Raw genomic sequence first — 13,613 nt, 5'->3', positions numbered from 1 at the left:
ACAAAAAACAGGCATTGAAAACGGCTCAACTGGAGCAAAAAAAAAATTACTTCTTGGGTGCATTAGGGCATTTATGATTTTCGAATGCCGTATTCATCAGGTTGGTGCTCATGTTGCCATAGGACAGCATAGCACCACAGTGTATACAAGTTAACTTCATATGTTCAGATGAGGCAGGTGGCATATTTAGCATTCACCTTCTTTGATCCAGGAGGGATGGAGAAAAACTGCCAGATGAAACTTGAAACTTGGCCATCCAGATCTCGGCACATCGGTCCGCTACTGACAGTGACCGCAACTCAGCTGGACACGCCGTCTTTCGGCGCAGCATTGTAGGATGGCCACACCAGTGCGGCAATTTGCTGGACACCACATCGGTGCCATCCGCATCTCGACGCGTTGTGCTGCCTTCGGCCTATTCGCACATCGGTCCGCTACTGACAGTGACCGCAACTCAGCTGGACACGCCGTCTTTCGGCGCAGCATTGTAGGATGGCCACACCAGTGCGGCAATTTGCTGGACACCACCTCGGTGCCATCCAGATCTCGGCGCGTTCATTCATTCAATAGCGTCCCCCTGCACACATTCAGGGACCTGGTCGTGTCTTCAGAAGAAACGCATTGTAGGAAAAGAAGCACAAAGGAAAAGGCAACAAGTTCCGCCGGACCTAGTGAAGCTGCAGCAGGTGCAAATAAGCTTCAGACAGTTCTACAAGCACTTCTCAGAAATCTCAACTGAGGCACTCAACATCCAGGACTTGCCATTCGGATCTTGGCGCCTTGTGCTGGTTCCGACCTATTCACACATCAGTCCGCTACTGACATCACCTCATAAGCCAACGGGGCACCCCACGCCGACTTCCGGCGCAGCATTGTAGGATGGCCACACCAGTGCAGCCACTTGCTGGACACCACCTCGGTGCCATCCGGATCTCAGCGCGTTCGAGTCACTGTGCCGGAAGAGTAACCGGAACTCAGCTGAACACGCCGTCTTTCGGCGCAGCATTGTAGGATGGCCACACCAGTACGGCAATTTGCTGGACACCACCTCGGCGCCATCCGGATCTCGGCGCGTTCGAGTCACTGTACCGCAACAGTGACCGCAATTCAGCTGGACACGCCGTCTTTCGGCGCAGCATTGTAGGATGGCCACACCAGTGCGGCAATTTGCTGGACACCACCTCGGTGCCATCCGGATCTCGGCGCGTTGTGCTGCCTTCGGCCTATTCGCACATCGGTCCGCTACTGACGCCGCCTCACGTGCCAACGGATTTTCTACGCTTTTTGTAGCCCTATGTCGCATAACAGGTCATGTGACTTGTTTATAAAACTTTTCATTGGTTCATTTTACTTTTGGTTTCCTAAAGATGGAAGGCTTGGTCATATGACCTAAAAATAACACTTTTCATTGGTTTAGAACATTTTTTTTTCCCAAACGATGAAAGCCCCACCTTGTTTCTGGATCATTCAGACTGAAGCTGGCGTCAGCATGAGAGCACCACCATCTCGTGGCTCCGTCGTGGTCATTCCGCGAGCAATCATGGCAGCCGCTCCCCACCGGAAGCCTGCGGGAGTCGGGGGCCCCCAAGACTTTTATACAATCTTCACGGCTGAGGGGACGCTTTTCGAGAATGGAGCCCAAGCCCTAGCAGGCAAGCGTCCGACTTCCAAGGTGTCTCAGGGCCATTTCAGTGGACCAGGCCCAAAACCGAAGAGCCGTCCGCCATTTTGACAGCCATGTGGCAGCCGCCTATCGCTGCACTGCAAGAGTGGGAGCAACTCCACAACATGGTGAGCGAGACGCTGTGGCCGCAAGAGCGAGCGCAACTCAGCTAGATGGCCGCCACCTGGGGAGACCCGTTCACGCCGCCTCCCCCCCCCCGGGCCGCCGCACGCCAATTTTCGGAGCAGCATTGTAGGATACCAAAACCAGTGCGGCAGTTTACTGGACATCACCTGGGTGCCTGTCGTACATGTTGTGTCAGCCATGTGACACTGGACACAGACCGCTACTGACGAGGCCTCCCCCCGCACCACCCGGGACGCCCCACGCTGTTTTTCTGTGCTGCATTGTAGGATCCCTAAACCAGTGCGGCACCCAGGCGACATCACCTGGGTGCCGTCCAGAACTCTGCACGTTGTGCTGCCTTGGGACTATTCGCACAACAGACCGCTACTGACGAGGCCTCCCCCCGCCCCACCCGGGACGCCCCACGCCAATTTTCGGAGCAGCATTGTAGGATCCCTAAACCAGTGCGGCACCCAGGCGACATCACCTGGGTGCCGTCCAGAACTCTGCACGTTGTGCTGCCTTGGGACTATTCGCACAAAAGACAGCTTCTAACCATTGTTGCTTTTTGTGTTAATAAATGTTTAAATGTTTTTAGTTTTTGTTCTGTTCATTATCGTTAAAAGTTAATAAAGTTTTATAATCTTACTTTGTTGGAGTGTTATCTATTTTTTGAAAAACGGGTGAATGGGGCCTTGAATCGGGTTATTGTCATGTGTGGGCTTTGGAAGTGTGCTGCTGCAGGATCGGACATTTCAAACTCAAATGCACGTTCTTTTTCTTACCTTTCCGAAGCATGGAGCGCAATAGCAAGCAGAGAAAGGGTGATGCACGTGTTGAACACTACCTGACCTGGCAAGTTGCTGGCAGTGCCCCCCCGCCCGCTCCTGAAAGAGGGCACACACACACCGCCGCCCCGAGTACTTCAGAAATCTTTAAAAGACCATGCGCTTGTTCATGAGGCTTAAATGGTTTATCACCTCTTCTAGAACCCCTACATCGACCCTCTGACGTTTCATGGAAAAATTACCATGTAACACAATACCAAGCCCTATCAGCTGAAACCCCCAAGGAATCGTGGGGCATATTAGCAAGGGGGTTTATCTCCCCTTTTTTGGCTTTAAAAACCATGAAAGCGGAGATAAAATTATTTCCCTATTATCAAGCTGTCGCTAACACCAGTTAGTGACACCTAAAAGGAGATAGCGACCATCTTGGGCCCGGCTTTGCATGTCAGTGATACTTATCACTAATGACATGCAAAGTGGCGTGCCAAGATGTTAGCGACTGGAAACAGTCCCTAACATCGCTACCTTCTATTACCAACTTTTGGAGATATTCGCACTAAGCGCGAATATCTCCAAAAGCTAACACCTGCCCTGAGCAGGTTTTAGCCATGTTATCCAATGGGAGGTGGATAACATGGCTAAGAGCATTAGGTCGATAATACATGAATATCGCTGACTTTTCTGCGATAATAGCAAGGTTTATCTGCGATAAAAATCGCCGATGTGCGGCGATAATTTTTGTCTCTAAACAAGTTATAGACAAAAATTATCGCTAGTTGTTAGTAATATGCCCCCGGGTTTTTGCTTGCAGAAATCGGGAGGCGGGAGACTAGCACTGAAATCAGTACTCACACGCCTGAATCAGGAGGATTGGCATGTCTGAATTCTCTACAGCTGGGGCCATAAACTACATCCGCAGGGGTAGGTGATAGCCTGGGACCAGCCTGGCATCTAAAATGGCTGCCGTGCACGACAAAATTGTGGCATTCGAAAAAAGGCAAGATGGCGCAGCCGCTGGAAGAGATGTATCAACATATATCAGCCTCCTCAGCCACCCTCAGGAAACATAGGGGATTAGGATACGTCTCCCGCACCCCCTTATACCTAGTAATTTAATTTACGAAGCACAAAATGGCGAATTCCCGTTTCGCTACCAGTTTGCGGCCCAGTTCGCGGCCCGTGAAGCGCTTCTACCGTGAAAAATCATTTTTTTTTTCTTTTCCCCACGGGTCCCTTTAATAACCCCAACAACATTCCTAGGGGGTCAAGAGGGGGATACCTTGCCCCCTTTCATTAAATTCACCCTTCGTTTTTCACCTCTTCTTCTCTCTCGATCCTACCGAGAGACAAGATGGCGGCCGCTCCGGACTGTCACGCAGCAAAAAAAAAAAAAAAGCTCACGCACAGCCGCTGGAAGAGATGTATCAACATATATCAGCCTCCTCACCCACCCTCAGGAAACATAGGGGATTAGGATACGTCTCCCGTACCCACTTATAACTAGTAATTTAATTTACGAAGCACAAAATGGCGAATTCCCGTTTCGCTACCAGTTTGCGGCCCAGTTCGCGGCCCGTGAAGCGCTTCTACCGTGAAAAATCATTTTTTTTTTCTTTTCCCCACGGGTCCCTTTAATAACCCCAACAGCATTCCTAGGGGGTCAAGAGGGGGATACCTTGCCCCCTTTCATTAAATTCACCCTTCGTTTTTCACCTCTTCTTCTCTCTCGATCCTACCGAGAGACAAGATGGCGGCCGCTCCGGACTGTTTAGAATGTTGACAGACACCGGAGAGCCAATCAGCTTTCTGCGCGCAAAGTTCCGATAAGCGAAAAGTAAGCGGACCGGATCGCTGCCCAGAGCGCTGTTACAGATATATATCTTGATTTAAACGTTAATTTCTCAAAAACTACTGGAGCACATATATTGAGACCTAGCAAAGGCACATCGGGCTAACAGTCCCTACAATTTTGCCAAGTTTCGTGCAAATCCATTCAGCCGTTCGAGCTAAAAGTGAGTCCAACCGCCCTATGGAAAAATGAATGGGAAAAACACGTTTTGGGACCCCCCTTTTTTCTCAGCCCCCCCTTGACGAAACCCCACCAAATTTTCAGGAGCTGCTCAGAAACAAAATGTGCCATTTTCCTGAAAATTTCAGCCGATTCCATCCACAAACGCCAAAGTTATTAGACATAGAATTTTCAAAAGTCCCATAGGGAATTAATCCTAACTATATATACCTACTGGCGATAGCCAGTAGGTAATATATATATATATATATATATATATATATATATATATATATATATATATATATATATATATATATATATATATATATATATATATATATATATATATATATATATATATATATATATATATATATATATATATATATTGATAAATGCAGAGGCCCAAAGTTTTGTCCAGAAGCCCGCAGCCGCCCCTTCTTGTCGTGTGCTCTGTACCAAGGTTTCCTAGTCTTGATTCCACCTCATGCCTCTTTCATCCACCCACAAACACTCTCTGCCCCTTCATCTCAGTATTCCAGGTTAATTTCACATCCCTGCTTGCTCCCTTTGTCATTGTTTTCAGTCTTTCTCTTCCTCTTTTTTTGCCCCTCTTATCATTTACCTCTCGCTCCGATCAAAGTTTGTCAAGGAAAAATAGGTTCCAGTCCCCACAAATGAGTGTTAGTGGGCCCCCACTAGCAACTACCAGCTCAACTTAAGCACTGAGCACAGCAACCCCAAATGTCTGAACTTTGCAAAGCCCCAGTACCCTCCATCTCTGCACGTTCGATAAACATCATAACCATTAATCTCGTTCTTTCCCTCCACATAGTAACCATTAATCTCTTTGCCCTCCGTGGGCTCAAAGGCCTTTCCTGGGCTCCTATAACCCTCCATCCCTGTTCTGTCATTGTCTTGGTCATCGACTCTGGTACGCTAACTCTTCCCCATTTGTGATCTTTCTGACTTATTACAACCACTCCTCTTCGATGCCCAAAGCTCAATCAATGGCCTCCATCTGTGCGCTGATCCAATGACCTTTGTCTCAGATCCCCTGCTTTCACCCCCTGAAATTGTATTACTCTTTTAACCCCTTGGACGCTCATGACGAGCTCAGCTCGTCATGAGGCACGGTTGAGCTGTGCTGATGACGAGCTGAGCTCGTCATGAACAATGGGGAATCTCAAGTGCCAGCACTGGAGGAAAATAACACTAGCATCGATGGTGTTAAAGGGTGGTCTGAAACACATGGAGAGAAACTGGACTGTAAGAGTGTACACGTTTTGTGTGACTTCCTTATATGTTATTTCATGTTTTGTTAAGTTATTGGCATGTGTAGTGCTCTTTCTATCATTAATGCAGCACTATGCACATTGTCTTAATCTGGACACTTTTTGAGACAGGTCTTCGATTTCATTATTGCTCAACATATATGGTTAGTGGGCTTTCGGTTCGCCCCTTTCAAACATTGGGTTCCTTCAACCGGACCTTTTTTAGCCCCTGGGTTGTAATTTTGTCAACCATATCTTTGCTCAGCCCAGTAGAGTATTTATCTTTTACCTAATACTATTGGCTGTTTGGGTGTCTCCTTCTGCCTCCACTCCAAGTGTTTGCTTTCAACTGCATGCGGGATTACTTTACAACTATGGCCCTCTCTATACACTCTCTCCGACGTGTATCCCTCTTGTGCTAACACCGCATGCTTTAGCACATTAAATCTAGACCTGTTGGCTTTGCCATGCTGTGTTTCTTAGCGTTCGGCTGTGTTGCCAAAGAGAGAGTTTGTTGAATCCTTAGTGAATGTGAAAGTCATATGTTGTTACTCTTGGCAAACGCCTTGTAGGGCCTTATGTGTTTCACTGCTACCTAATGACGAACTCTTGTTGTCACCCTGCAGGTCAGAAGGCAGAAAATACCAAAGCGAAGGTAATGCAATTTTATTGTTAGCGTTTGTTATTTACTTTCATTTGTAAAGGACTACCAGGGTACAGCCTTTCTAGCGCCCCTTGCTAGAAGTTGCCCCATTTAGTTTTGATCTCACTGACTGTGCGTCATCTTTTTGTGTGTATTCTGGGGAGCGCGTCATTTAAAACGCTGAGATTATCAGTGAGAGCTCCAAGAGTTGATGACTTACCTCATGCATTGATTGTCACTGTAAATAGGACCAGAGAGTCACAAAGCCAAATGCGGAGCTTTTCGAACCAATGACTGTTATTCCTACACTTGCCTGACCGACCAATCCAGTAAAAGGAATTATTCAGACATTGATCAGAAGTTAATTCCTTCAGGTCATAATAAGTAAAGCTCCCAAAAATCTAAGAAAACAGAAAAGCACCGCCTCAAAAGACACACATGACTTTTCAATCTAAAGAAATTAAGTACACATAAACATGTTTAGGCAATTGCCGAGGAAGAATAAAATAAAGTGTTAAAACAGACTTTAAACAATAACAGACAATTTAAGTATTTTCCAAAACGTCATCAAAACTTCCCCAGAAAGAACAGTGCGTTAACAGATATGGAAATTAAAATAGATAGATTTAATTTTACATTTTCAAATATATTACAATAAAACGAAGCCTTATACTGTAACTGAAACGTAATCTTGAACATAACGCGTTTCTTTTTCAATTATTAATTTTTTAATTGGATTGAAAATGGAAACGTCAAACCTGTATTGCAGTTTTCTCCTATTTTTCTAACAAAACGTTTGCGCTCTGTGTATCAAGTGAGTAAAATAGGGCGTCATGAAACTTACTATGGGAAGGGAGCACCTTAAGCCCCTCCCTGACACGTGGCGTGCAAATAACTGAAAAATGAAATCTCGCACATGGCTTCGTCTCTTCTCTATGCTTCTAACAGAGGCCGTGTCGTTTTTCCCCTATTACTCCAGGATGCCTGCAATGCCTGGGAAGTAATTCTGCGGCAGGAACTCGCTAATAACTCTGCAACCATCGCGGCCTTCAACCGTCCAGATCTCCACACGGTTTCAGAGAAATGTGTAGCCACTTTCAGCCAGTTGTCCAACCTCACGCAGTCGAGAAATCTGTAAGTATACCTGGGAGCCTGCACTGCGAGTGAGGTGGGAGGTACCACACGTGCCTCACAGCAGCTGTTTGTGCACAATGCGAGGCCTACCAGTATCCCACAGGCAGAGGTATGAGCATATACAAATGTGGAAGGAGGGGCTATTAAAACTAACCCTGGGCATAGGACTACGCTGCGGTCATGTAGTTTGCGAAGTTTACGCAATTACACGCTACGCGAATTGCACGTAGCACAGTGCAAAAACGCATAGCGTAGCGGGCATTTTATTGCTTGGTCGCGGTCCTCAACGTCAAGTTGGTGACCGCGAGCAAGCAAAATAACATCCCGGCAAGACTTTCCCCTCGTTCGCGATCAGCAACATCAAGTTGCCGATCGCAAGCGTGAAAAAAAAACCTCCCGGTGAGATTCTCAACGCTGGGAGGTCAGGTTTCTCATTGCGAATGGTCGCGACCGCTCGAGATGAGAAACTACCAGTCCGCATTGAGAAAACTGCTGCTTGAGTACAAATCTACTCAAGCGGCATAAAACAACCACTTGTACTGTGCAAGATGCCGTTTGCAATGATTGCACAGTGCGGATAAGCATCCGGCACTGTGCAATCAGTGCAAACAGCATTTTCCCTACCACACTACGCAGTTCGTGTAGCTTGCTTAGTGCAAAGTGCACGTTGCGTAGCTACGCGTAGCGCGACTACGCAAACTACACCCAGGGTTAATTAAAACGGAATATCTAATGTAAAGACTAAAGAAAGCTCTTTGTATGCCTTGAAGGAAATTATTATTGTGCCTTAAGAGAGAGAAGGCTACACCGTGGCAGATGTGTAAGACAGCGTCAACATTTAATAGGAGTGATGTGGATATACTACAGTTGCATTGGAGGCCTACTCCAAAGTGGATAAATACCCCACAGTGGTATGCTGCGCACATACTCTTAGGAGATGCGAAAACAAACAAGCGGAGCGCACCAAGAAGAGCCTACTTGGCTCACAAACAGCCCAGAGGCTCAATTGTCCCTAATATCTGGACTGTTCCACTTTAGTTACCAGTTCATGTTCTAAACGCATTTTAACAAACTATATCATTTTACAAATATTACCAAATCAAAGGGGAGAGAACAGAGGCAGGCAGCCTCCTAAATAACATTGCTAAAACAAAGAATATCCAGCAAAAGCGAGAAGCTTAAAAATGGGAGCCTCTCTATGCTGGTTATTGACTTAATGCACTTTCTTGCTATCCATGTTGGAACAGTTGTCATTTTCAGCCACAAATCAGTTCATGCTTCCTCACAGGATTGCCTCCTTGTCCGTATGGGATTGTTCAAACACAAACGGGAGCCCCCCCGGTTGAGAAACCATTAATCCACCAACTATGATGTATGTTAAAATGAGTATTGTATATAAAGGGGGTAACCCATATATACTACCTGACCTGGGTCAATAAGTACAGTATTGAACAGTGTGGTCACGGCAGTAAACAAATCTTATGCATGAAATTAATGTAGCAAAAAACACAACACAAATTCAGTGTGGCATGTGTCCACTCCAATCGTTTTATAATGATAGAGATTATCTGATGCGATTGTAATCAAAAGACATTTACAGATGGGAGCAATAGGATTATTCATCAAGACAAATGTACAATATAATACAGTGCTCTAGGTGTGGTAGGGAAGAGAGGAGGGAATGGGAGTAGAGTGTTCACGTGTGGGTAGGGGACAAGGAAAGGTAATTGTGACATATATACATCAACATGGTTTGTTGTATACGTTTCTGTGAATGATCAAATGTTCCCAGTGTTGTATATAACTCAGACGGACCCAAAGTTAATTTTATAAAGTGTCACTAGAGTTTTTGTTCCAATGTTGACAAACGTTTCGACCCTTCAGGTCAGGACAGGTTGTGGTCCTTGGGGTGGGGTCTTCATCAGGACTGGGGGAGCAACAATAGGTAATTAAAACGTTGTATGAGGATGGGCTGAAACAAGGTGTGTGTGCTACTAATGTAGGAGATATCAATACCTACTTGTAGTAAAAACGGGGGAAGAGATCTGCCCTGTTCAATGGGAACGAGGGCTTGAGTTAGCTTCTAGAGTGGGGAGAGAGGGGAAAAAAGGGGAGACATCACATGCTGCTTGGTGATGCATCCCAGACGTATGCAGCTGTGGATAATAGAACCTGGTGACTCTCAGGTGGGGCAATGTTACATAATCCTAGTAAAGTCTACAGCTGTTCCAGCTTGTAACCAGTGGGAAACAATCAAGTGTTTCCCCGGATCATAGTTGGACAAAGAATATCTCATCTTCAGCGAGGTCCACTTGCACAAGAGGGGAACAATCCTGTGTAGCCTAGAAAAGAAATGGAAGGACATGCTCATGAAGGAAGCAAGTGGCCTCATGTAGTTAATAAACATAGTGGGACGGGGTGGTCCTGGTGATGGACTCCTGTGTTGGTGGAGTGACTTTCTGTACTCCGCAAAGACTATGTGCCACGAATGGTCAAGTGAAATTACGGAGAGCGATCACATGTGGAATTGCACGTAGTGATTGTGTGGTGCAAAACGGGGGCCTCTTGCGGGCAAGCAGGCTGTGTCGGCTGTAATGGGAGCTGGTAGCCTCAAGTCGTTTAACCACAAACGGATAAAGGAATTACGGGCGATGGACTCTCTAATGCGTGTGGTGATGGTCGAAGCTAACCTAATGTACATTGCCACTGTGTGGTCGGTCGAGTTTATAGATAAACAGTGAGGTGATGTGATTGCGAGCGCGCTTACAAAATTTAACACCTGTGATGTCTAATTTAAAGCCCAGGGTTGGGAAAAGGGGAGGGAGCATCCCGTGGGCCTACTTGGAGTGCTGTCTTCTAGGTTGGATAGAAAACCGCATGGTGTGCGGGCTAGTCAGAACGTAAAAAGCCCAGAGCATTAAGGGGACGTGCCATGCCTGTAAGTAGAAGAAAGAAGATGAGCAACCACTCGCTTACCTCAAGAAACCGGCCGTAGCTCAGTCATGGAGAGCCAAATCCCAGTATGAGGTCGATATATATTCAAAGTGGGGGATGTGCGCGAGGACGCCTGTGCGTGTTACGTCATGCTTGCTGAGAGATGTGGTAGTGTCAGCACAGGTATACAGTCGCCGCGTACTGTACGTGCTACGTCATGCTGACTGAGGAAAGTGACAGAGTCAGCACATGTTACCAGTTGTTGAGTCCTGGTGGCAGCAACAGCACATACCGAGGGTGTTCCTGAGAGGGTGCAGAGCTGTATCCAGGCTGTTGGATGGGTATTTATGGGCACATGTACTGGATCGGTATGGTAAAATACGTATGTGTTGTGTTTAGAATACTTGTGTCCACTACGGGACACCTTACCTGATGAGCTTGCCAGTGTCCCTGCGAGGACACCGTACCACCAGTGAGGTCATCAGCTGATAACTGTCAGAAGTGACAGTTCCCAGCTGATCGCCAAGCTGACTGCAGCTCAGCTCCGACGCTTGTAGGAGCATGTGTGTTGGCTCGTAAATAATAACGAATTCACTATACCCTTGGTGGAGTGATTCTTAACAATACGGGTGATGTCGAGCCAACACAGAACCTACGGAAAATTAAGAAGAAAACAGAAAAAATCAAGCGACCATCTGAGCTACCTGTCGGTGTGCTGCTAGCAGTGATTAAAAAGTACAAAATATTCAACCAGAGAAAAAAAGTAGCTGAAACTTAAAAAATAAAAAGACATTTGGCGATCGAAAATAAAATATGGAAAGAAACCTGCCATGGATGCGGAGTGAATAACATGCTAAATATGATAGAAACAGAGCATTGCACGTGTGGCAAGTTAACTAGAATCTGACCATATGTTGAGAGACTCTCAGCTGAACATTGGAGTTTGTGTGAAGGAAGAGTGTAAACTGACGTAAATCGTCTGCAGGAATAATTGACATCTTTTTTGACAAATTTGCGCACATTGACCGTCGTACTGACAGATACTTGGTACAGATAGAGGGACATGAGTCGCAAATAGAAAGGAAATAAAAACCTGTCAACCGCACCAACGGCGATTTCCAACCGTCATTCATCAACGGCATCCAGGAAGACTGTGATCTGCGCGAACCGGCTTCCACATCATCACAACACTCGTGATTAACGTTGGCGGGCATTTTGAGAGTAAAAAAAATACGCATTTAGAACCAGCGGTCCAGTCAACAAGGAAAAGACAACCAGGAAGTAATTCATGCGCTAAGAACGACACGGACTGTGCGCTCGTCAGTAACAACAAAAAGGAAAAGCTCTGCGAGTCTGAGCAACTGGAGGTCCAGAAGGTAAATAAACAATTCAAAAAAAAAAAAGAAAAGACACATATTTAAAGTTGATGCAGTGTACATTTGATCAGTTTTAAGGAAAAGAGTATTTTTCCTACACAAACTTAAACGAACACAAAGGACACTTGCAGGGGTCAAAAGCAAAGCACATTGAACATAACAAAGTTATTATTTCCAGTAGAACTGTTTATAGTGAAAAAAAAACAAATAAGTGACATGGCAACTGGATGTATCTGGAACCTTTCACCCCCTGAGTCATTTCTGCGTGCAGGCAGTGAACCGGTGTTAAAGTGGGAAGAGTAGAGGGAATATTTCCTCAACTAGATTTCCACTCTTGAAGGAGATCCAGAAATAAAACCGGAAAAGAAGTACAAAATACTAATGCACAACTTAGGGGCAGGAGGAATAAAAGTTTATAATTGTATAAACAAGAAAATAAGAGGAGAGAATGAAGGAGATGCATTCTCGAACGCAATTGAAGATTTAAATGCATATTACAAACCCACAGTTTGTGTTGGAGTAGACAGATATACATTCTTCCACAGAAAACAAGGAAAGGAAGAATCTAAAGACGACTATCTATCTGCTCTTAAAGACCTAGCAATAAACTGTCGTTTTGGACACCTTCACGATGAAGTAATAAGGGATCAAATTGTAATGCAAGGATCAAACGAAAATATTCAAGATAATCTATGGGCTAAGGGTGAGTACCCTCTGCAGAACATAATAGATATCACTAGGAAGGCTGAACTCACGGGACGATGCGCTAAAGCGGTGCTAAAAGAAGACAAAGTAAAGAAGGAAGGTGAGAACGTCAACAAGGTGTCTGATCAAAAAAATTGGTAGGTCAGTAAGCAGAGTGTGAAAATGAAAGACTCCACACAAACTTACAGGACGAATGAGACACGGGTTAGGGGATATTGTTACCGATGCCTAAGCACTGCTCACATGGCGTATGACTATAAGTGCCCTGCCCGTGAAGCTAAATGCACATTTTGTGGTCTAATTGGACATTTTAACCAAGCATGCAATAGGAAAAGACCCCAACATGTGAAAGCAGTGGAAGATGAAGAGGAAGAGCTTAATGATGATGATGAAGACATCAACATGTACATTCTTAACATGGACGATGAACAAGAAAAAGACAGTGTAACCAAATTAAAAGCTAAGACAATAAACCCGGTATGTACTATGACAATTGGTGGAGTGGATATAAACATTGTGGCAGGTTCGGGCTCACCTTATACCATTGTGAACGAGAAAGTCTGGGAAGCCAAATTCAAAGATAAAATTGGAGAAAGACTCAATAAACCAGACATTGCAATAAAATCATTCAATTGTAAACCTATAGAAGTACGTGGTTACAGAAGTCTAAAGTTTATATACAAAGGTAGAGAAGCCAAATGTAATCTCGATGTTTCAAAAGTAGTACCATCCGTACTCGGATGGATGGACCAAGGAAGTTTGGGAATCAAGCTTGATCCAAACAGCAATGAACCTGTGCTGAGTGTGACTGACACGGACAACTATGCTAGTCAAATATTAGCAAAATACCCCAAGGTATTCAGTGGTAATGTGGGGGTACTCAAGGGATACCAGCATAAAATAAAATTGAAACCCATCACCACACCCACTGTGCACAAGGCAAGAAACATACCATTTGC

At 45.3% G+C, this 13,613-nt stretch overlaps 1 protein-coding gene across 1 annotated transcript in view; it reads left to right on the top strand.

Annotated features, from left to right (window-relative positions):
• The window catches only part of LOC147732395 (otoancorin-like), a 759,538-nt gene that overhangs the window by 124,005 nt on the left and 621,920 nt on the right, over positions 1 to 13,613 (top strand). The window contains exons 3-4 of the mRNA XM_086956929.1: positions 6,489 to 6,517; positions 7,485 to 7,639. Coding sequence (XP_086813055.1) covers positions 6,489 to 6,517; positions 7,485 to 7,639 — 184 coding nt within the window. The remainder of the gene's footprint in view (positions 1 to 6,488; positions 6,518 to 7,484; positions 7,640 to 13,613) is intronic.

Source organism: Lissotriton vulgaris, chromosome 2_1, assembly GCF_964263255.1.
Source record: "Lissotriton vulgaris chromosome 2_1, aLisVul1.2, whole genome shotgun sequence".
In the NCBI taxonomy this organism is placed as follows: Eukaryota; Metazoa; Chordata; class Amphibia; order Caudata; family Salamandridae; genus Lissotriton; species Lissotriton vulgaris.
Note: the sequence above shows the minus strand (reverse complement) of the source record. Positions and strands in the feature narration are given on the sequence as shown.